Genomic DNA, 22,124 nt, shown 5'->3' with positions numbered 1-22,124 from the left:
CATACAAAATTCCAAACAAAAGGATTACTATGGAAAGCAAACCATATAATTTTGTCACTTGTGCCATCTTTGTGCCATGTGTTAGTTAGGCTACAGGTGGTAACATATATTAAGTTTCTACACTGCTGAGGTCTTTTGGATAATGGGGAATAAGAGAGCTTCCAGCAGGAAGAGACTGTTCCCGTGGGTCAGATCTCCCTAACGGCACCTGCTGCCGTTGCTCCTCAGATCATATTCAGTGTCCCTTCAATGAATATTAATTGAACCTAAGGTCTGACTAAAAGGTGGATCAGCTAGATTTGGGGACAATCTATAAGGAATGCTTAGCCATCACTGGAACAAAACAAGATGAGGAAATGAGTATTATATGAAAAGTTTCTTGGGGACGATAAAATATACAATGAAAAGAAGCCCTTTAGTCTGGGGTGGGCACAGAGGGGTCGCATGTAGTGAGCTAAGGTTTCCCTTAACCCACCCCCAAAGGTCAGCTTAATGACTTTCCAGGCCAGATGGAGGCAGTTTACTCTAGGGCTTTTGCTTACTGAAGTGAGCTTTGGAAGTTTGGGGGTGAACACAATTGCTTAGGACAGCGGAGGAGGGGCGAGAGCTGCCACAGGGGTCTGGTTACTTGGTTCTTAACACATATAACAAACAGCCTCTCTCTAAATAAACGAAGAAGTAACCTTCGAAGAATAGTGGGATGTGAGAAAACCGAAGCATCAGTCTGCCCAGAGTACCCAGAATTCAGAGTCAAGACCTAAACAGACTTGCTGTGTACTGGGCACTGGAATTGCAGACAAAGCTGACATCTGCCCCTTCCTTCAGACACCTCAGATACATGTCAGAGTGTAGGGGTAGGGCAGAAATCGAGGGGCAGGAGGCACCAAGAGTGTGGAGGAGGCACTGGACTTAGGGCTGGAAGGGAGCTTCCAGGATGCTTGTTAGCAGGGCAGAAAGACACATGGGCAACAGAATAACACACATACATGCCTCATACATGCAATCATGTGGCCACATTCATGGGTCATAAGAACTGTAACAGAACTACATTTAGAAGTAGTTCATGTTTGTGCTTCAAGATCAATGAAAAATGATGTGGGAATGCATGACCATGTCCCAATGTCTGTATTTTTCCAACTCTCGGTGAACCAAAAGGAAAAAGCAAAGACGCTGGTGGGGGAGGAGTGCATGGAGCTACGTCAGCTGGATTTGCAGGGACCCAAACAGGGTTCACTCCTGTGGTGCCCCAGGCAATTCCTCCCAAAAGGGATCCATTGCCCCAAATCTGTATGAGTGTCTGCAAGTGCTTCTTTGTTCATGTTTGTATACGTGTGTTTGGGCACCTGTGTGAGAGCTCCAATGATGAACGTTTTTGAGGCTCCCTGCTACTCTAACACCCCTTCAAGGCCATTAACTGCATTAATGAAGCCAAAACACTCCTCGAGGCCCTGCAATCTGTCAGCCCATGAGATGCTTCTATGGCCATGAGTTTCCAGATGTGTCAAAAGAACAAAACCGACTGAAGCCACACTATCCTTTGACTTTGAGAACCACCATCACCTCCCACACCCACTGGTCTGAACACACAGCAGGTCTTCTTTACTCCACGCTGGTACCAAACCTAAACCAGCAGGCTTACTAGTGTCTGACATGCCACGGAAAAGGAGTACATTTGACAAGAAACAATGGTTCCCGCTAAATAAGGCTTTGAAAATCATGCTGAGATTTCTGGTTTTGGCTTTCTGTAATTTGTCTTCAAATGCTTAGAGTCCTAGAGAAAAAGACATTGAATAATGTGAGTCATCAAACTGGATTCCAAGAGGATTTCCTTTCACCGCTGCTAACCTCCTTCTTCCCTCAGATGCTACCCAGGAGTATAGGTCACCCGCTCAGGACACAGATATCAGGCCCCCTGTGTGCTAGCCCTCTCCCTGGCATTGTCCAGGGACACAGGAAGAAGACAGGTCCCTTCTAACCCCCCACGGGGACCCACTGTGTAGGGGGAAATGCAAGGAGACAAATACTTCCAACCCCCTGAGACATGGACAGCTATGCGATAGACGCTATTTTAGCAACTTAAAAATCAGCCAAGAAGAGGGTAGTTTGGGACATGCTTCATGGGAGAGACCCCTGAGAAGCATTCTGAGGTGAGGTAAAAACCAAGTTCAGTGCTTTTAATCGAAGTCCAGTATAAAGCATAGGAACAGGGACAGAGGGAAATGAATGAATGGTGAGGGAAGATCAAGGCTAGGGAGTTCAGATCTACTGGGATTTAGCCCCTGCCTTAGTCATTTTCCCGTGGAAAAGTTACTTTCCTCTCTGGGCCTCAGTTTCCCCAACCAAAGAAAGGGAATGGTTTTCCTACCACCTTGAGTGGCTATAAGAATTAAAAATCACAGCAAAAACAAACAAGCAAACAAAAATTCTAGCCCACCCGACACAGGACAGGTTGGTCCTTAATGCATAGGCACTCAATAGTATTTGCTCAACCAACAGCAGTCGGATGACATTAGCTTGGAGAGAAGAACGGAAGGGCACTAACAGCAATGATTTAGGTTTTAGAACAACTGGGCTGCTTAAATAGTTGTCCTAAGAAAGAACTGCAGCATTCCCCCAACTGGCAAATCAGATAAAAAAGAGTTCTTCGGTGAAATCAGAAAATTCTGCCATGCGGATAACTATACAGAGAGATGCCGATGCTAAGCCAGAATTCAAAGCACAAAGTGGCTCTTCGTGTAATGTTTTTAAAGGACAACTATTATGAGATAATTAGCCTTTGTGCCATCTTTAGCAGAGGGCCATAAAGCATGATTCAAGTGAGAAAAGGCAGCAGGTGAAGGCACTTGTGAACACACGGGCTAGCTGAAATCTGCGGGGCCTGCGGCCTGTGTGCCAACCCACAGCCCTTCTGCTGCTTCTGCTGGAATCTGGGCAGGCGAAGGAAAGGTAGCCGGGGATCACAAGCCAGTAGGGCAGGCCCGACCTTCAAGACTGAAGGTGTAAAGATGTCCCTGGGATGGGAGGGGGGGGGGTTCGGGGAGGCTAGGGGCTAGGGGAGGCTATGGGGCACACAGCCGTGGTGAGCATTCTACAGAGGACAGTGGATATTTTCTCTGCTCCAGAAGCCATCCTCGGGGAAGCCATTTCCTGACCTGGCACGCCATTACACCAATGTCACCTGTGCAGGAAGGCACACTCTGGGACAACTGAAAAGACGGGGCCTTACTTGGGCCACGTCAGGCTAAGGGAGATAAACACCCCCTCCCCAAGCAGTGCCTCCTCCCTTGGCTGCCTGCCCCACAGGGGCTGGTGGCAGGCCTCTGCTCATGGTAGTCTCTCAGAGACCTAGAAAGATAGAGCACCTGCTGTCTCAAACAGTGCCGGTCACCAAGCCAGAGGGAAGAGGAAACGGAGCCAGATGCGACACTCATCACTTGGCCTCACTCTCCCTGTGCACAGCAAGTCACACGGCCACACTGACCTCCAGACGGGAAAAGTGCAACCCTCCCATCTGTCCACGGGGCAACCACAAACACAAGCTATTCATCAGGCAGTGGGGGCCCTGGGTCGGGAGAGCATCCAAGACAAGCCTGAAAGAATGAGAGTCTGAATCTGGGGAGGAAGGCAGAAGGCAACAACGCCTCCTGCTCAGGGCGGGAAAAGTCCACATTCCTGGCTTATCTGGGGGAACACTGGCTGGTGGTGCTGTGGTCTGAATGTGAGGTGTTGCATCAAACAGATAGCAGCAGGGGTGAGGCTTGGAAGATGGGAACCTGAGTGCCATGCTGCAGCATGTGAATTTTCATTACTTTTATTAAAAAAAAAAAATGGCAAAAGGAAAACTCACCCTTGGTCACCCACTATGCACATTAAACACTCTGTACAAATCACCACATTTCATCCCCACACTCTGAAACAGAGGTATCGGGGGCCTTAATTACTTCTTGGAGGCCAGGCATTGATTCGGGGTTGATGCCGGTTTGGGGGCTCTAAACAACATCTCCAGCCTCCTACAATGTAATCTACTGAAACAGATTAAGCATTAAAAGGATGAGTGTATAAAATGCATAATTAAAAGTCAGGAAGATATGTGAAGTTTAGAGAGATTATGACCTTGCCCAAGGGGATGTTTCCACGAAGCCACATGGCTGGCCCCACATCTCTCCTTGTGTTTAAGGGTCCTGCACTGAAATACTAGAGCCTAGTGTGGGCAGGGGGCTGGATAGGGACCTGATTAGGTTTTGCAAAATTCGCTTGGGTCACGGGAAGGATAAACACAGAGAAATACTGCAGATTGCAAAGGATGGTAAAAGTTACGGGGCTGGGAAGGAAAATAAAGTGAAAGCAGAAGAACACAAGATCTGTATTTCAGCTGAAGACAGCAATAAAAGAGACATTATGAAACGGAGCAGGATCAATTGCCAACTGCAAGGTACAAACATGAGTATAATAGTTGCTCAAAGGCAAGAGAGACCAGCTGGGGTAACCATATTCGATCAACTGCTAACTACCACTGTATCAGGTATCTGTATGCCTCTGTTTCCTCTTCTGTAATTCTAACCTATAGGCATGTGACCCTAGTTTTTAGCTAACGGGACCTACAAGCGAATTTTTTTTTTAAGACTTTATTTATTTACTTGAGAGAGACAGAGAGTGAGCAAGCAGGGGAAGAGTCTGAGGGAGAGTGAGACGCAGATTCACCATTGAGTGGGGAGCCCAACGCAGGCCTTGATCCCAGGACCCTGAGATTGTGACCTGAGCGAAGGCAGATGATTAACAAAATGAGCTAGCTGGGTGTCCCCCTACAGAGGAATCTTGCACAGGCTTTTTGAGAATGATTTCCTTCCCTGATTTAAAGAAGAGAGTCCCCCCACCTTGTTCTCTACCTAAATTAGAGCAGTATGATGAGACAGGCACCCGGGGACAGCATGACCCCCTTACCGCGGAAACAGAATCAGCCAGAAGGAAGAGGCAGACTGGAGGGTGTAACCTGGCTAGATCCTTAAGGACGTTCCTGCTTTTCAAATGTAATCAGCCTGACCAGCACAAACAGCTAAGGGGTGCTACCGAGAACTGTGCTATGGAGGCTTAGTCCATATCAGGCTCTCAAACAGGTGTTTTACAGGTATTATGTAATGTGATTCTCACCACAAAGGTCCGTGAGGATATACATCCAGTGAACGTGTAAGGCAAATAAGTTTAGAAAATCAAAATCATTTTCCCGAAGTCAAATGATATACTCCCTTCTGGAGCAGGGGTTTCCTCCTGTGCCCGGAGTCACCATGAACTCCAGAGGATGCTCTCCTCTGGAGAGAGACTGAAGAGGATGGGCCCAACCCACAGAAAGAATCGGTTCCTATGTTGTGTATAGAAGGGGTTTGGAGACCTGAAGCGCATAATGACTTCACAGGGAGAAACAGGACAGAAGAGATGCCCCCGAAACCCTCTTTAATAACAGCTGATGCTCAATGAATGGAATTTAAAACCAAACTAGAGTACCTAAGCCCCTTGTAGTCAGAGGAGGACCATGAGAGGTACCGTGGCCAGTCCCTCCACAAGATGGCACTGGGTTCCCTTATCTTCAGTCTTTATCTGTGATTTTTTGCTGTCACAGACGGGAGAGAAACTAGAGCTTCACTTTTTATATCCCGCTCCCTGTTCTTCCCAGCATCCCCATGAAAACTTTGTGTCCTTCCCTCAAGGCCACCGACATTCACTTGAGGTCCTGAGAAACTCTGGGGAAGGGAGGGGGTATGGCATTTACTTAAATGACAGCATGAGGATTTAGGCAGAGGCTCCTGAAGACTTCCCCTTTACAACACGTTGTGACATTCCACGTTCTTCGAACTCCCGTCTGTTTTTAAGAGGTTCCCTGCCCTGGCTTCTCCTCCAATTCCTTTTCTTCCCTTCCCTCTCACTGTGGATCCCCCTCCTCTCTCTACTGCATGCCTGTCCTAATAGATACTTCCATACCCTCTCTACATTGCTGCTTCTCATCTCTTGGCCCAGAAAATAAAATAACTTGTGCTTAAATTATATAAATTAAGACAACAGAAACAAAGAGCAAAAGACTCTGATGCTCTCCTATGAATATGACATGTGAGATGAGTTCTGGTCTCTACACATGATATTGGCTGTGCAATCTAGAGCTTATGGCTTTCTCCTGTCATCTTAATAACAACATTTTCTTTTGTGATGCTAACTAAGATTCAGATGCCTTGGCAATGTTTGCCATACTCATTTGATTTAATGTGCAGTAAACGATCCTCTGGGATCATATAAATTGTGCCCATTCTGCAGATGTGGAGACGGAGACTTGGTGAGGAGAAGTAATTCGCCCCCTGCAGGGCAGCTGAGGAGCAGGGAAATGGATTCTGACCTGACCTCTTGCTGGGTAAGCCTGTGTGCGAGCGGCTGTGGCGTTCTGCCTACTTTCTGGTCCCAGCTGCCCATAAGCACACAGCTAGTGAGCAGCTGGGGTTAAATGAAGAGTTAGTAATGTGCTCTGCAACAGAAACTAATGATCTGGGCTTGAGCAATATCTCGGTCCTGAAGAGAGCATAAAACTGCTTTGGAATGTCCACATGCAACAGAAGCCTTGTTAATTTAGTTCCCCATCAGGTTATTACCTAAAATGGAAACACAACATTTTCACTGGGTTGTTCTCAGAACAACCTACTCCAGAGGTCTTAGGGGAGCTCTCTCACTCAATTTATCACCTGAGGTCATCTACTTGGAGGAGCGGGTCTGGAAGGCCCCGGAACAGTTTTATTAGCTCTGGATTCAGCGGATGAGGGAGCATTTGCAGGTGTGGGTTTTCAAAGCACAGAGTTTCCTTCAGTGGCCCAGTGGAGGCCTTGTGTTGGCCTCATCTTTGCAATCCCAGCCCCACAGGTACCTGCTCTGAGCAGTATTTGTGTGGATTAAGGAACTGCGCTGCTGGACTCCCTGCCACCCTGGTGACCTCACCAGGGAGAAACACCTTCTTGCAGAGGGTGTTGGGAGTAATCGGGCGCATGCCTTCACCACTTTAGAGGGAATCTGTCTCACTTACTGAATGCACTGAAAGATCTGGTTTGGCCCACAATTCTTTCACTTCCTTGAGCAAACAAATAATTACGGTTGCCTTGGTTTGATTGGTTGCCTAGCTCACCAGAGAAAACAACACTTCCTTTTCTCCTTGGACCACGCCCAGGTCCAAGGTCAAGATTAGGTCACCCTCAGGATCACTGTGCTCCCTGCTCTCTAACTTCCTAAAGTTAACAGGACTTTCGCCAAAGTAATCGCTCAGAACTGTCACCACAAGCACAGGAATGTTTGATAAAATACAGGACTTCCCGTTAAAATGAAATTTCATAAAACAAGGAAAAATTTTTTTAACATTCGTATCTGGGATACACCTGTGCTAAAATATTGCATGCCGTTTATCTGAAGTTAAAATTTAACAGAATGTCTTGTAGTTTTACTTGTAAAATTTGGCAATGTTACTCAAGAAGAATACACATTTTCTTGAGCATTCCACTAAGCATTTTATATTGGCAATCCCCTCTAATTCTCATTAGAATGCTGACAAGACTGAAGCCCAGAGATTTGTCTATTTCTCAGGATGACACAGTCAGTAAGGGCGAGATCAGAAATTCAGACAGATGTGACTTCAAAAGCCATGCTCTCTCTGCCACAAGAATCACTCCAAATCTAATCCCAGAAATCTGTCACCGTCACCTTCTCCCTCCTTCCTCTCCAAGACTCAGGAAAATCTGGTGTAAGATGTAATTTAAATAAAGTGCCAGCGGAGGTTTCCGGAGCAGGCACCCAGACCAGGCTAGCTACTGCCCAGCCTGCACTTGCTCCTCGTCACTCTGAGTATTTATTTTTCTGAGCACAGCGAGGCAAGCGTGCTTTTCATTTCAGCTGCGTCTGCAATCACCTTTCTCTCGCTGTATTTAACTGCTGATACAGGACTCTGATGTACTCTCCTCAACTAAGGAGTGGAGACATTTACATAAAACAGCTTACTGCAGGGTGTACCTAATCTGCAGGAATTCTAGGGGAAATTCAACAAGGCACAAAATGCATCCCAGAAAGTGCTGAAATGGAAGTTCTTAAGGAATGAAAGGAGATGTGAATGTTTTAAATCTAAATATATTTCTTCGTCTATGGAAAATATGGGCTCCTCGGTCCTCCAGGGACTTAAGGAGTCTCCACCTTGAGCCATCTGCTCACTGCAGGTGGAGGATTGCGGCTGTGGATCTGGGGTCTGCCGCCCTCATTCTGAGGATCTAAGAAAAGTTGCCCAGACCTTAGTTTCTTTAAATATAAGAATGAAGATGCTAGAAGCTCCCTGTCTCCCTCAAAGCACCGGGTACAAAAAGGAGAACATGGGTATTAGCCCAGAAAACAGAAATAAGGAATTATCAGTTTCATTCTTTTCTCTCTCTCTCTTTTTTTCATCTTTTAAAAATTCTATTTTTTTTCATTCTTTGCATGCCAGAGTGCTTTTGCACAACCGGAATCTTTTCAGTGAAGGGGGCGTGTGTAAACATGCCAGTTACTCACCTGCTGACCACATGGGGAATCCCTAATTGGGACAAATGAGCCTTAGCAAGGGCTTGGTGGGGGGTGGTCCACACACATGTTGACTATGTTTTATCATCTTTCTTTGGCTTTTCCCTCCGTGCTTCTCTCTTTCCTTAAATATTTCTTCCCCCACGATGCCTTCCCTAGTTCCCCCAGACAGAAACGTTGCCTCTTGTTTCTTTTCTGAGCAACCACTTGGAAGGAGGCACACTGTTCTAGGAGCTGGTGGGAGAAACACTGGTGTGGGTCCAGATGTCTGCTTGCCTAGGGCACAGATTCTGATGGGGAATCAGAGACAGAAAGTAACAAGAGGACTCCAGATAATCATTATTACCACAAATCCTGCTGTGAGAGAAAGGATTGCAATGAGAGAAATAAACAGTGATTTCAAGGAGGTGTTTTCTGGGAAAGGGCTGCCACTGACCCAGGCAGAGGCCCAAGCACTATGCCTTCACCACCTCATATGCAAAAATGTTCTAATTTATCTGACTGCAAGACTAAGTTCGTTAAGAACAAGATCTGGGTTTTTTTTTTTTGTGTGTGTGTTTTTGTTTGTTTGTTTGTTTGTTTTCTTCTGCACAACTGCCCCGGATGACAAGAGTCAACATAAAAACTTGGGGCAATTTGGGGGAGGGTGTATCAGAGTTCCAAGGGGCACAAGTACGTTTCATACATAGAATAAGTTTTTAAAATATTTCATTTTTGTGATGCAGAATGAACTTTGGTAATAATACAAAATGTCATTGTCAGGTAAAGAAATGAAAGCTTCAAAATATTTTCACTGATGATGGAGCTCCCGTTTCAACTAGGTAGAGCAGCAGAGAGGGAAACTTTTTGTAGCACATTTTAGATGCTTGTATAAATGTGCTGAATGTCAAAGTTCTGAGTACCCAGACTCAATGGTGAAGACAGCCTTCCCCTGCTGCTGGTTCACCTTAGCTACCTACTCTATTGGGATCATTTATTGATGTCTTCTGTGCTGGTCTACAGTTTCCTTGAGGACTGGTCCTTGGTGGGTTTTGTGTGTTAATGCATACCAGCACTGAATCCAGTGTCTGGCATATGGTGGACACTCAGTAAATGGGCTCAGTAGTCGATTTCATTAAAATTATGACAGAAGTCCATTATCAGGGATTTATCCACAATAGCAACTCCGAGAATATAATCAAGGGTCCAAATGCCCACACGCAGAAATCTTTTACGTCAGATGGTGACATTTCACTTTGAATATGTTGTGTCAGAGACTGAACTCTGAAATCCCTGGCTACCTGCCTGAGGTTTTACCTCCAGAACCCTGGATTTTCAGATGGCCTTCCCCTGATTTATCCTTAGCACATCACTCTCTAACGTAGGACAGATTGTACTTGTTTATCTTGCTTTCCTCTGTCCCATCCACTAGAAGCTAAGGACAATGACAAGGATTCCCATCTGTGTTACTCTCTATGGTGTCACACAGTCCTGGGTCCATGGTCAGAACTCAGTACACATGTGTTAAAGGTGTAAATGTAGTGTAGCAACTGCCTCCTAAAGGAACAGGAAGAGCAGGAGCAAACACTCCGTATACTGGATTGTTGTCTACACAGCACGCCCAACACACCCCTGTCCCAACATCCCAGGTAGCTGATTTCAAAGAGTCTCATTCTCACCATTTCTTTCCTATCCCCAGAAACCAGAGACCATATATTGAAGGCCCATGGGATGGATATAATGGCTACCTACAGAAGTGTTCTGAGTGGCCCACATGGGATTATTTCAAAATATTGTCTTAGCACCTGGCACTTAAAACTCAGTAGATTCGACATAAAATCGTGAACTTACAGCCCATCTTGGAAAAAACAAAAAGAAAATCAGATGTGGCCGAACTGGGCCAGAAGTCCCACTGGCAATAGATGTTGGGTCTGAGCTCCAATGCTCCCGCAACACACATACTTCTTACCCAGGCACAGAAGGTAAGGCCTGTTTGCTGAGGCGGTGACTTGCCTGGCTACTGAAGGCATTTCGGTGTGCGACCCCTGCTGGAAAGCTCCCAGAAAGCAGGCCAGTATGGGGGGAAAAAAAAAGTAAAGATGCCAATTGGGATCTATTTATCCCTTATGTTACAGCATTTCCTCGGCAGAATAATGTATTCATTTTTCTAGAAATCTGGTGGTACCAGATAACTATTGAAAAACTATGGCCCAGTAAATATTATTCTAATGAACTGAAAAAGCTATGAGCTTAATTCCCTGTGGGTAGAGGAAGCTGAGAAAGCGTCATGCCAGAGGCAGGCCAGCAGATGGATCGGGAGAGGCTGCACATCAGCTCGTTACAATTCTGGCTAACTCAAAGAGAAAAAGGAATGGGCTTGAAGACTAGGGGTTACCTCTAGGAATTGACGAGAAGCTGAGAAGCCAGGCTTGTTAAAAGGGAAGAAATGGAGGGAAACTTAGTGTCAGGGAATATGGCAGGATCACGCCATGGGAACAGAACCCTGGGGGAATCCTGACATATTCAGGCTGACGCCAACTGATTCATGACTCAGGGTGGTAAATGAACACTTAGCTATCCTTGCATCCTTTAGCTAGTCCCACAAGATGCCAGGTCCCAGGTGGGTTCATCCTATTGAGCCTCCGTGCTGGGCCCAGAGAGATGAACAAGCAGAGAGAGAGAGCACCTTACCTCCCACTGAAAAGTCCCTCTGTGAGCACCTTTCCAAAATGCAAAAGTCCACTGTGGATGAGGAGGGTTTTAGTGGTGAAGGGAGCGATAGGACAATGCAAATAGTACAGCGGAGACGAATGAGAACAGACAGACCAGAACTCCAATCTGGAATCCTCTGTACCTTCAGAAAATCAGTTAACTTTTCTTCTGATCTGCAGATTCCAAATCTTTAAAATAGAAATCATGCCATCTGCCTGTGCACAACACAGGGTTGCTGTGAAGATGCTGTTCAATCATTCATTCACTTATTTCAAAAATACTTATGGAGCCTTTACTAAGTGACCAGGCACTTAGCTAGGTCCTAAGGACAAATCTGGATGCTGAAAATGCAATAGAGAGCCAGTCCTTCATACTGATGACAGATTTAAACAAGGGAGACCTAGCTTATCTCCTGAAACAGAGCACTTATCACTTTCCCCAACTGATACACTCACTTGCAACTTTCTTCCTTTTCTGATTAATCAGTATCAGGACCCTTCTTCCAAACAGACAGATAGATAGAAAGATAGAAAGAATTGAGGGGGCTCCTGGGTGGCTCAGTGGGTTAAAGCCTCTGCCTTTGGCTCAGGTCATGATCTCAGGGTCCTGGGATTGAGCCCTGCATTGGGCTCTCTGCTCAGCGAGGAGCCTGCTTCCCTTCCTCTCTCTCTGCCTGCCTCTCTGCCTACTTGTGATCTCTCTCTGTCAAATAAATAAATAAAATCTTAAAAAAAAAAAAAGAATTGAGGACATATAAAATCCATGAAGTTAAGAAAAAAAAAAACTCTAAAAAATTAACTCTGACCCCCAAAACAAGAAATTGATCATTCTGAGAAGCATTGAGGCCTGGTACTGATGAATTTCAGGTGATCACAAGGAGATACTGACCCATTATATGAAATCCTTTCCTCCATTTAATGTTTAGCATATGTAATTCACACAGACATACACAAATTGTAATTAAAATAGGCTAAATGAACTTTGCAGGAAAAGCATGTTCAGTAGCCCTAAACATTTTCCACCAGGGTTGTAGAATTGCTAAAACGCTCTTCATATACATTTTCTCACTTTCTCATAATAACCTTTCAGTCTCTATTTTTCAGAGGCAGAATCTGAGATTCTTTCCCTCAGCGAGGGAAGAGTCTTTGCTTGGGGTCTGGGGGCAAGAAGCTGGCTCCAAAAGCAGCTAGCAGACTCCCCAGCCTCCCCACTTAGAAAGGGCAGCTATACATGAAGCACTAGGTCATAGGTAGAGCTGAAGGACGACACACCAAAGTGATGGGGAACCACCCTCTTCTTTCCCAATGCCCCCTGAAAAGTTACTGCATTTCCTACATGGCTGCTAGAACATTACTACTCTCCAGCTGTGCCTTCATCCCCTCTAAGACTGCAAGGACTCTGGCTTAGAGACAAGCCTTGCAACCTGCTGTCTAAGCCTTGACCCTGGGTACAGGTTCATGGCCATCAGGACATCAATCCATTTTAGTGTTGCTCTCCCCAAACTCTAGCCTCAACATAGAGAACAGGACTCAGTACTCACAGCAGTACTCACAGTGCTACCCTGGGTAGATGCCCTGGCAGAGGGGAAAGGCAGTCCATATTTCCAGCCCCTTCCAAGCACCATCAAATGGTGATTCAAAGTAAGAAAAGCTCCCACATAGTTTCCCTTCAAAGAGCTCTTTCAGGGCTTTTCCAGAAAGGGGGTTTCCTCTTTTGACAATAAAAGCACAAGCTTCAGCTATATTTTGGCGTCCACGTAAAGGGCTTCTGAACATCTACACTGTGCAAAGCATGGCTTCAAGCTGGAGGACTACAGGGTTCATAGTAGGGGTACCAATTACAGAGCTAAGAGCCCTGGGCTTTTCCTGATCCCATTTGCAAGTTCAAGGTACCTCTTTATCACCAGTTTCTTGAGCAAAACAAAAAACCCCCAAAACTCTTATCTTAAACATCTTAAAGCTACAGTGCATCCTACACCAGGCAGCTTCACCAATCCTCACTCAATGCTACTGTCCTAATTAACTGCTAGGACTTAGGAGTGCTTAGTCACTAAGTTGTTGATCCACCCTGCGGAGCTCTGGCCAGCCAAGAGTTAGAGGGACCCGCGGAAGCCCCTAAAGACTCCGTAAGAAGCTGATCTTTTTTCTTTCTAGCGCCGGAGAAAATCTTATGTAACACAAGGGTCCATTTGAACGTGTTAGTTCTGCAACCCTATGGGAGTAGAAGAATGTAAGCCCTGGAAATACAAAGAGTAAAGCGGGAATTTGGCTCTGAGGCGTCCATCTCCTGGAATTTCACGAAGTCAGGCTTATTCCAATTGCACCCAATTTTTACTGAAAACGCTGAAAGTAAGAATAATTCCAAATGCCAAAGGATGGGCTTTAGAAATACAGGCCCGAAGAAGTTCGGTTATGTCCCTCTTCCCCTTTTTAAGACGGAATTCCTGTAATTAACCCTTGAGTGGAAGTTGGTAATTCCATTTCAATACAAGAAAATGAGATTTGGCTGCAAAGCGCAATCCCAAGTGTTAGGACCCAAAGGATCATGCGTGCGCTCGGGCTGCAGCCACAAAAGCCGGCCAAGAAAGGCGCTTGGACTCTAGGGGCTCCTCCCGGGACCGGCTCTCCGGGCGAGCGGCGCAGCCGAGCCTGTGGTGCCGGGTTCCGAGAGAGCTCTGACTGCGGGATGAGGAGCGCATACACTCCATCCCCAATCCCCCGGCCATCCATTGCGGCCGCTCCCTCTTAGCAGGGTACCGCTTCTGGGAGCGAAGTGCGAAGAGAGCGGGTTTGGAGTCTCCTCCCCAGAATCCCCCCAAAAGCATCTTCCTGCAAGTAGTGGATAAAAATAGCCGGCAGATAATAATGGGGGAGGAGCGAGACTCGCGCAAGGCAAGGCAAGGCAAGGCAACGTCTGGTCCTGCACAGTGAAGGGCGGAGGAGGGATGCAACCCCACTTCCAAGAGAGGGGCCAGGGTGTGCGAGGAAACGGGGATGTATGCCCGCCAAGGAAGTGAAAAGGAAGGCGCACAGCGCCGGCACACAACCTCGGAGCGAAGCACACACCACACCCGCGTCCTGGATGCCTGCTTCTGCTCTCGCCGGCTTCCCCATCCTATTCCCGGCTCTGGAAACCGGCTTTCCGGCTCCCGGGACAGGATGGGGCCAGAAGGGGGAGTAGCGCGCAGCCCGCGGTCTGGCTCCGAGAGCGCACCTGGAGACGTCAGGCTCGCGGAGTCGGCATGCCCCTGGATCTAAGAGAGGGTCTACTCACTCCCTCCGCGGGTGGGCGCCCCGCCTCCCTGCACCCTCATTTGCCGCCACCACCCAAGGTGCTCGAAATAGAAACAGAGGCAGGAAAAAAAAAAAAAATAGGTAAGAAGTAAAATGAAATAGCAGGACGGTATAGAATCGGCATTCGTTAAAAAAGGCTACCTATAATATCTCTCCTCCCGAGCATCCCCGACCCCCGGGAGATGTCCCATGTCTCCTCCACTCCGACCAAATGCAAGGGCAAACAGACCTAGGTTTCCCCACCCGGAATGCTCACTCGACCCACTGACTTCTGCTGACTGTATCCCTGCCCCAGCTCCCAGCCAGAGTGGTACCCTGGCTTTGCTGCTCGCAGCGCTCGGGCTGCCCCTCACAGTCCTAGGGAGATGCGGTGGGCAGGAGCGAGCCTTCTGACTCTGTTGGGGAAGGACCCAATCCACAAAGTCAGAAACCCGAACACCTGCCTATTAAAACAAAAACAAAGACAACAAAAAACAGTCTCTCTGGATTTGCAGACCTGAGAGGGCAAGACAGGAGGTGAGAAGGATGGAAAACCCCGTGTTTCTTCTTTCTTGTTTCCCCCACATCCACTCCTCTTGCTCCAGCCTCGACTCACCTTGGGCTTTGCGCTCGCCCTAAATCTGCGGCGCCAGTTGAGGGCACCCCGACGGTCCCCCGTCTTGCTACTCCGTCTTGCTGGGCGGCCCCCGCCCCTAGCGCGTGGCACTCACCTGAGCAGCGCCGCGGTCGAGCCGGTCCGGCGCCCGAAGTCGGCTCTCGGGCTGAGCCATGGGCAGCTCCGCGGAGAACCGGCGGCCGGAGGAGCGTGCTTCGGGGCGCCTCGGGGCAGGCGGGTGAGGCAGGGTATGCGGGCACCCACGGAGACTAGGCAGTGGTGGCGGCTGGTGACTGCCCTCGCGCCGGGGACTTTGCAGGCGGGAGGCTTGGCGAACAGTCCCGCGGAGGGGAGGAGCAGGAGGAGGAGCAGGAGCAGGAGGAGGGGACGGAGGAGGCCGGGTCCTGAGGGAGAGAGCGCAGGGCAGAGGAGGATCGCGAGCGCCCACTGCTGCCCGGCCCGCTCTGGTGCTGCACTGAGGCCGGATGGCTCCGTGTATCGGAAGAGTCCATCTGGCCCAACGGCTCCGCGGCTCCTTGTTTCCGTCCAGGAGGAGGGGACCAGAGTGGCCAGGAGGGTGGGGCGGGTTGAGGTTTGCGCGATTCTGCGTTTGTGGCGAACCTGGGATGTCCTGTCTACTCCCTACCCCCTGCTAGGGAAGGGTCCGTGCGAACTTCAGCCCACTTCCTTCCGCACTCTCAGCCCCAGGGTTCCCGGAGCTGTGCTCCTGCCAGGTGGGTCCGCACAGTTTCCTCCTCCGCCGGTGACCAACCTTTGGTGCGGGTGCTCCCTGCGCCGCCCTGGAGGCCAAAGGCGCCATCCCCCGGAACTTACACCGCCTCCGGACCGGGACGCCAGGGGCCAGACAGCTGGAGCCTGAATCCGCACAGGGAACAGGCCCCGGAACAAGCCCCGGAACACCCCGGGTCTCCATTGAACACGCCCTTCTACTTCGGTTTCGCGCCCCGGATCGTATGCAGGTTTACCGGAGAACCTGGAGAATTCACCTCTTTTACTAGCACCCCAGGGTGGTAAACGCCAGCCCTGAAATGAAGCAGTGTTTCTCTGTCCCCTCCCCCGATCTTGTAGATCCTGTAGCTGGAGGTTTTGGGGGAGAACTCGACCAGCAGCATCCAAGTAGCTCAACTTCAGATTTAAGATTTCCAGGGGCGTGGGGTTGGAATCTCCTTACAGAGGCTGGACCGCCTGCTTACCAGCTTACCTGAGCCAAAGGAAGCTGCCCTCAAAGGCAAGTCAGCAAACACGTTAGAAAGAAGGAAGGAGAGAGGAAAGAAACATGGAAAGAGAAAAGAAAACTGCCAAATGAACATCAAAGTAATTTAAGTGAGGTTTCACTAGATCTTCCACATCTTAAATATTGGAAGATAAGTATTTGGAAGAATTTGACTTTGTCATTCAATCTGTCATTAATTTTTTAAAATTCTGTCATTAATGTTGCTGGGTTTAAAAATACTTTCCCATTTATGGAATGGTTGCCATAGGAAGTTGACCCCTTTACTCATGAGTTGTTACCTACTGCCCTTTAAGAAAGCAAAGCAAAGGCCACCCTCTCTGGCTGTCTGATGAAGTCAATAGCATCTTGGAGGCCAAGAACAAGACTTATTTTGGAAAATAAGCTTTTAGGGGTTTTTGTGACCCTGGCTACTTCTCTGAGCCAGACTAATGTTAATATGTGAGTGTGTGTGTGTGTGTGTGTGTGTGTGTGTGTGTGTGTGTAGTCACTTTAAAGCCCCACTTTGAAAAGCCTCAGCATTTAATTTATGTTAGCTTTAAAAGGAGTATACCTCCACGCCCCATCCTATGAAGCTGTATAAAATCATGTAGGAGGTTGTGCAGGTCAAATGGTAGTCTGATATAAACCCTTGCCAATTACTTGTCTCCTTAGCTTCTACTAGCAGCTAAGCCCAGTGTAGATCATGGGTTCTTCAAAATTGGGAGCAGCTTTGATGTTCTAAGTTGTTATGATTACTTTTCCTTGAGAGTTCAAAGTGTTTCTGTTACATAGTCTGAGTCTCACTACTCATTTGCCAGATGCAAAGCGTGGCAGGCAGTGATTCCATTAGCACACTGGGAGCCAAGAGCAGGTTAACAGATCTGCTTGGTTTCCTACTACAAGTCCTGAAAAGGAAGGAGAACCTTAGGCCCCAGCCCTGAGTCTCTGCTAGAAACTTCACTTGCAAGAAGCAACCCCAAGTAGCTCTGGCAAGTGATTAAGAATTTGAGGACTGGATTTTAACTTCTTTCATTTTTTAAGTTTCTGCCAATGTCCATTGATCAATGATCAGCATTCTTTTGTTCAGACAAGTAAGAAAGTATTATTTAGCTCTTTTGTTCTTAGTTAGCTTTATGTCTCTGGCAAGGAATTTGTCATTTCTCTTAAACGGCCTTCTCTGACCTTTTCTGGGCATGACTTAGGTTTACTAACCAGGCATTTACATACTGCCAGAACTCAGCACTGGTGTAACAGCACAAATATTGTATTGAAAATATCAGCTTAGAGATTTGGGTTCTCCACTAGATTATGGGGACCATGATGGGAACCAAAGAGAACTCTGTATTGTCTCCCCAGAACCTTGCACAGTGTCTAAAACAGTGTATCCCCTCAAGGACTGCTGGATGAGGTCAGATGTGTTTCCCATCAGGGCTGTCAGTGTCAGAATGGGGGCTCACAGGAGACACAATGGTGGTTGCTCTTGAAGATTGGCTGCCATTAATACATGTCTGGCCTAAAACCCTCTTTCTCAGTGTCATCAACAAGAAAAAGAGATGGTTTTAATAGATGATCTGTTACCTGTTATCATAAGATACCGGAGTCTTTGCTGAGTGCCTGGCATGTGTTCAACTCTATGCCAGGTACTGAGCAAGAAGTGGACAGTGAAGACACCACCCATGCCCTAGGGAAGCAGGAAGTCTTATCTCAAGATGAAACCAGACTGATCCCCACAACCCAACTGTACCAAAACTCACTAGCATCAATTAAGTGGAAAACTGTGTTCTGCAGAAGACAAAGCCTGAGAGAATAAAATGGAAACAAAACCAAATGAGCTATGTGTTCAACCAACAATCAGTACTAATACTGGCTGGGATTCGTTCAAGGCTTTGGGGCCCGGCACGTGGGCAAGATGGATTACAGTATATGTACGTTTTGTCCTTGTACCAGACGTCTTAGAAATTATAATTGCCTCATTTTTTAAAAGATTTTATTTATTTATTTGAGAGAGGAAGCACAGGGAAGGGGAGAGAGAGAAGGAGAAGCAGACTCCTCACTTAGCAGGGAGCCCAATGTGGGGCTCAATCCCAGGACCCCAGGATCATGACCTGAGCCAAAGTCAGACACCTAACTGACTGAGCCACACAGGCATCCCTATGATTTCCTCATCTTACAAAAACAAAGGCACAGACGTTTAAAGTCATGATGTGAGTGAGTGGGAGTAATTAGGGCACCAGAAGTGGAGATGAGTTATCAAGGCAGCTACCCTTCCAGTAAAAACTAGACTCCTGGTCTAGTGCTCTCTGTAATTAAATGGTTTGCTTGTGTTTGCTTTTGTTACTTCTGTTTGCTTTCTTTCCCCAAATATGTCATGGACTAGGGAGTTTAGAAGAAGGGGAGAGAGAAAAAGAGAGAGCTTGCTTCTCCTAAAGATGTAGGATCCACAGTCCTTTTACCTGCCTGGGCTCAGTCTGACTTTATCTGCAACTCCTGCCTGTGGGGCTACCTATCCTGTATCGTCTTTCCTCCCATAATGACAGTTTGAATCTTTCAGGTTAATAGCATGAATATTAAGGAGTCCAATGGGATTCTTTAGAAGCAGAGGAAATTGGGATCAGGTTAAAAATCCAATTTTAATAAACTTTCTAAGTCCCGATTTAGATGGTGCACTAATGGCTCTCACTGCTGAATCACCTGAAAAGTCAGATGCATTTTTGAAAGGTCCTTGTTGTAGGGGAGCCTTGATGTGTACTGTCTAATTGTACATTGTGCATCCCTGTCTTTATAGAAGAGACCGTGTGTAAAGCTGATGAGAAGAGATATGCGATGCCACCATCCAGAGAGCTGGCTGGGCAGGAGTGGGGGGCGGGCATTGGGTTTCAACAATGATTTTCGTTCATTTGACCAAAACAAAGAGAGCATGATTACACTGTGTGAAAATGGTATCCTCAAATAACTCCTGCTAATTTGATTGTGCTCAGGTCTAGAATTGTTTCCATTTCTTTTGATTTGCTAATTAGCTAGAGCAGCCGGCTTGGGAGAGAGAGAATGAGGGTCATATCCAGAAAACATGTAGGATCAAGGTTCCTTCTGACTCAGCTCACCCATTGCATGCCTTCTCCACCAGCCAGTCTAACTTCCAACTTTACTATCATCCTTAAAAACAATCCACCCGGGACACCTGGATGGCTCCGTTGGTTAGGCGGCTGCCTTTGACTGAGGTCATGCTTTTGTCGTCCTGGATCGAGCCTCACATGGGGGTGGGGGGGGGGTGGCTCTGCTTCTCTCTCTCCCTCTGTGTGCCGCTCTGCTTACTTGTGCTCTATTTCTCTGTCAAATAAATAAATTAAATTAAAAAAAAAACACACAAAACAAAACAAAAACTATCCACCCATCCAGATTGAGAGATTATTTGATGCCTTTTTCTGAAAACAGGATGTTTATCCCCTTCGTGACCCCAGATTTATTCTCTGCCTGTGTGGTTGCAGGGTTGAGTTATAACTTTGATCTTTGTGGGACCTAGCCTTCAAAATTAACTAATAAATTAAAAATTAAGTTCCATGACCACACTTGTGTAAAGATAAATATATTATTCTTATCTATTTCCATATTTGTTGAGGCCTGGAAGCTGTAAAAGAAATAAAAACATTTCTGGGGACTCTGAAAGTACCCAGGTCTCCTGTGACTTCTAAAGAAGAAATCATCGGCTCTGTGCAGATGGTGACATTGTACCGATGTATGAATGAATGCCTAATTGATTCAGGTAAAGTACGCATGATAAACGCAATTTCCCACACATTCCTTACAGTCCATTTGTTGTGTTGGATAAACAACCCTAGACAAGATATCGCTTTTATTTCTGGTCCCGTGTCAAATTTTGCCCCAAATCACACACATCAGTGCTGCAAAAATTACAATATTGCAGGCCTGAAGTGGCCCCCTTGTTCAAATTATTAGGTCCTGCTGAGTGCTGGGGTGCCTTCAGGGAGGTGGGAAATTGTGGCACTCCCTTTGATTTTAGGTTTGCTGGAACCAAAACTGACCGATGTTTTGATGAGCAGGTCTTGCTGAGTTTCTCTTTTAGGCCTTATTCAAGGATGCTGGAAAGTTCAACTCTCCAAAAAAAGAAAAGAGGATGATAATCATCATCATCATCATCATCATCATCATCATCATAATCATCTTTTCCTTTCTCTCCAGCCCCATCAGTTGAGCTGAAACCTTTCAGTAAAGGTTTCAGTGACGGACAATGTCCGTCAGGTATCACAGGTATATTTATGGATAGGAATAAAATTTAATGCCTTACATGAAGGTGCTCACAGATACTCATGAATAGAAAAATTACAATTCAGTCAACAATTCTCATGAGCTCTTGGTTCTCTGAACACTAGGAAGATTCAAGGAGCATTTGGACTGTCACTATCAAACTCTCACATCCTCTCCACTCTCGGCTTCAAGCTGCACACCCTTCTAGTAGCTTTCTCCTCTGGGAGTACCTCCTGAAGTTCTCCAGGGTGGCCCTATTGTCCCTGAAAACTGACAGCATTGCCTTCTTTTTTCTAAGCTTTGTTTTGATTGCAGATTGAAAACAAAGCCAAAGCAAGCATCTCTTGAAAGATAATAGAGTTCTCTTTCCCCAGGTTTTTGGAATACTGTTCCTATGAAAAGGTTTACAGTGATACTCAAAAGAAATATATATATATATATATATATATTTTTTTTTTTTTTCCCCTCCATTATGGTGGTAGTATTTCTTAGCATGCTTCAAAGCTCAGGCAACCTAACTCTTAAGTTAAAAAAAAATTTTTTTTTTGCTTTATAATGATCAAGTGAGCATATCTCAATCTATTTGTAGCAATATTTGTTGTGAACTACTATAAAATTGGCTAACTTGTATACTTAGGAAAATCCATCAAACAGTATGAGAAACAAGGAAGAGGTATGTACAGGTAAATAAAAATCATGTCATTTATTGATTAGCTTTATACTAGGCGATTTGAATGCATTCTCTTTTTATCCCCATGCTTCACATGAGTGCAGAGAAGTTAAATAACTTTCTGAGGGTCAACGAGTTAGCAATGCTACATTTAGAACCAGGTCAAAATCAAGTCCTTCAATGCTTTTTTCTGTCTTATGATATAACTTTCTCTTTCCTCTTTTAACTGCATGTGTTCACTTCATACAACTAGAAAGAAGTCTCCAGTGTATTTTATATTTTATCTCCCAATGAAGGAGCAGAGATCTGGGTTCCTCTTTGCGCCTTCAAAACGTGCTTACATTCTAGAAATTTAACTATCCATAAGGTGCTTAAATCCAATATTCATGATATTGTTATAATTGCATTTCATAAACTAATTGATAAAATGAAAAGCCAAGCTTACAAACCTCAATTCTCGTTATGATCGTTTTTTCTCTCCCCACCTGCGATCAGCCCTTAAAAATAAAAGCTGCTAGGAAGATGCAGCTCCTGGCAAACTTTATGTCACCTTGGGGCCTTCGATTTCATGCAGGGCCTCCGACCTCAGCGCTGGTGTCCCTGCTCACTCATTCCAGTGTCACCAAGTTCTTTAGCTCTTATTCTCTTCCAGCCCTGGAGATCAGAAGTGAGCCGGACACAGTTGTCATGTGGTTGGAAATCAGAAAGGTGTCAACGTATCCTGTGGGGCTGCAATGCTCTTCTGAGCTCTCGTTCCTTATGTACCCTTGGCCTGCCTTTATGGATTCACCTCTTTCTGGAAGTTGCTGCGTT

General features: G+C 46.4%; 2 protein-coding genes across 2 annotated transcripts in view; one reads left to right on the top strand and one right to left on the bottom strand.

Moving 5' to 3' along the window:
• The window catches only part of HS3ST1 (heparan sulfate-glucosamine 3-sulfotransferase 1), a 28,957-nt gene extending 13,273 nt beyond the window's left edge, over positions 1–15,684 (bottom strand). Inside the window, exon 1 of the mRNA XM_045998014.1 lies at positions 15,260–15,684. The gene's annotated coding sequence lies outside the window, so the exon portion shown is untranslated. The remainder of the gene's footprint in view (positions 1–15,259) is intronic.
• On the top strand, positions 14,250–16,255 carry LOC123936840. Its single transcript, XM_045997391.1, has 3 exons — positions 14,250–14,495; positions 15,134–16,124; positions 16,203–16,255. The coding sequence occupies exons 1-2, from the start codon at positions 14,250–14,252 to the stop codon at positions 16,022–16,024; spliced, it is 1,137 nt and encodes a 378-aa protein (XP_045853347.1). The 3' UTR covers positions 16,025–16,124; positions 16,203–16,255.
• The last annotated feature ends 5,869 nt before the right edge of the window (positions 16,256–22,124 follow it).

The sequence above is a fragment of the Meles meles genome, chromosome 2 (assembly GCF_922984935.1).
Source record: "Meles meles chromosome 2, mMelMel3.1 paternal haplotype, whole genome shotgun sequence".
NCBI lineage: Eukaryota > Metazoa > Chordata > Mammalia > Carnivora > Mustelidae > Meles > Meles meles.
This window is presented reverse-complemented; position numbering and strand designations above follow the sequence as displayed.

Bases quoted from the DNA above. Each gene is read 5' to 3' on its own strand.
- LOC123936840 (XM_045997391.1), top strand. From the start codon at position 14,250: ATGTATGCCCGCCAAGGAAGTGAAAAGGAAGGCGCACAGCGCCGGCAC. The intron at 14,496-15,133 runs GCATGCCCCTGG...CTCTTGCTCCAG, and splicing joins ACGTCAGGCTCGCGGAGTCG to CCTCGACTCACCTTGGGCTT.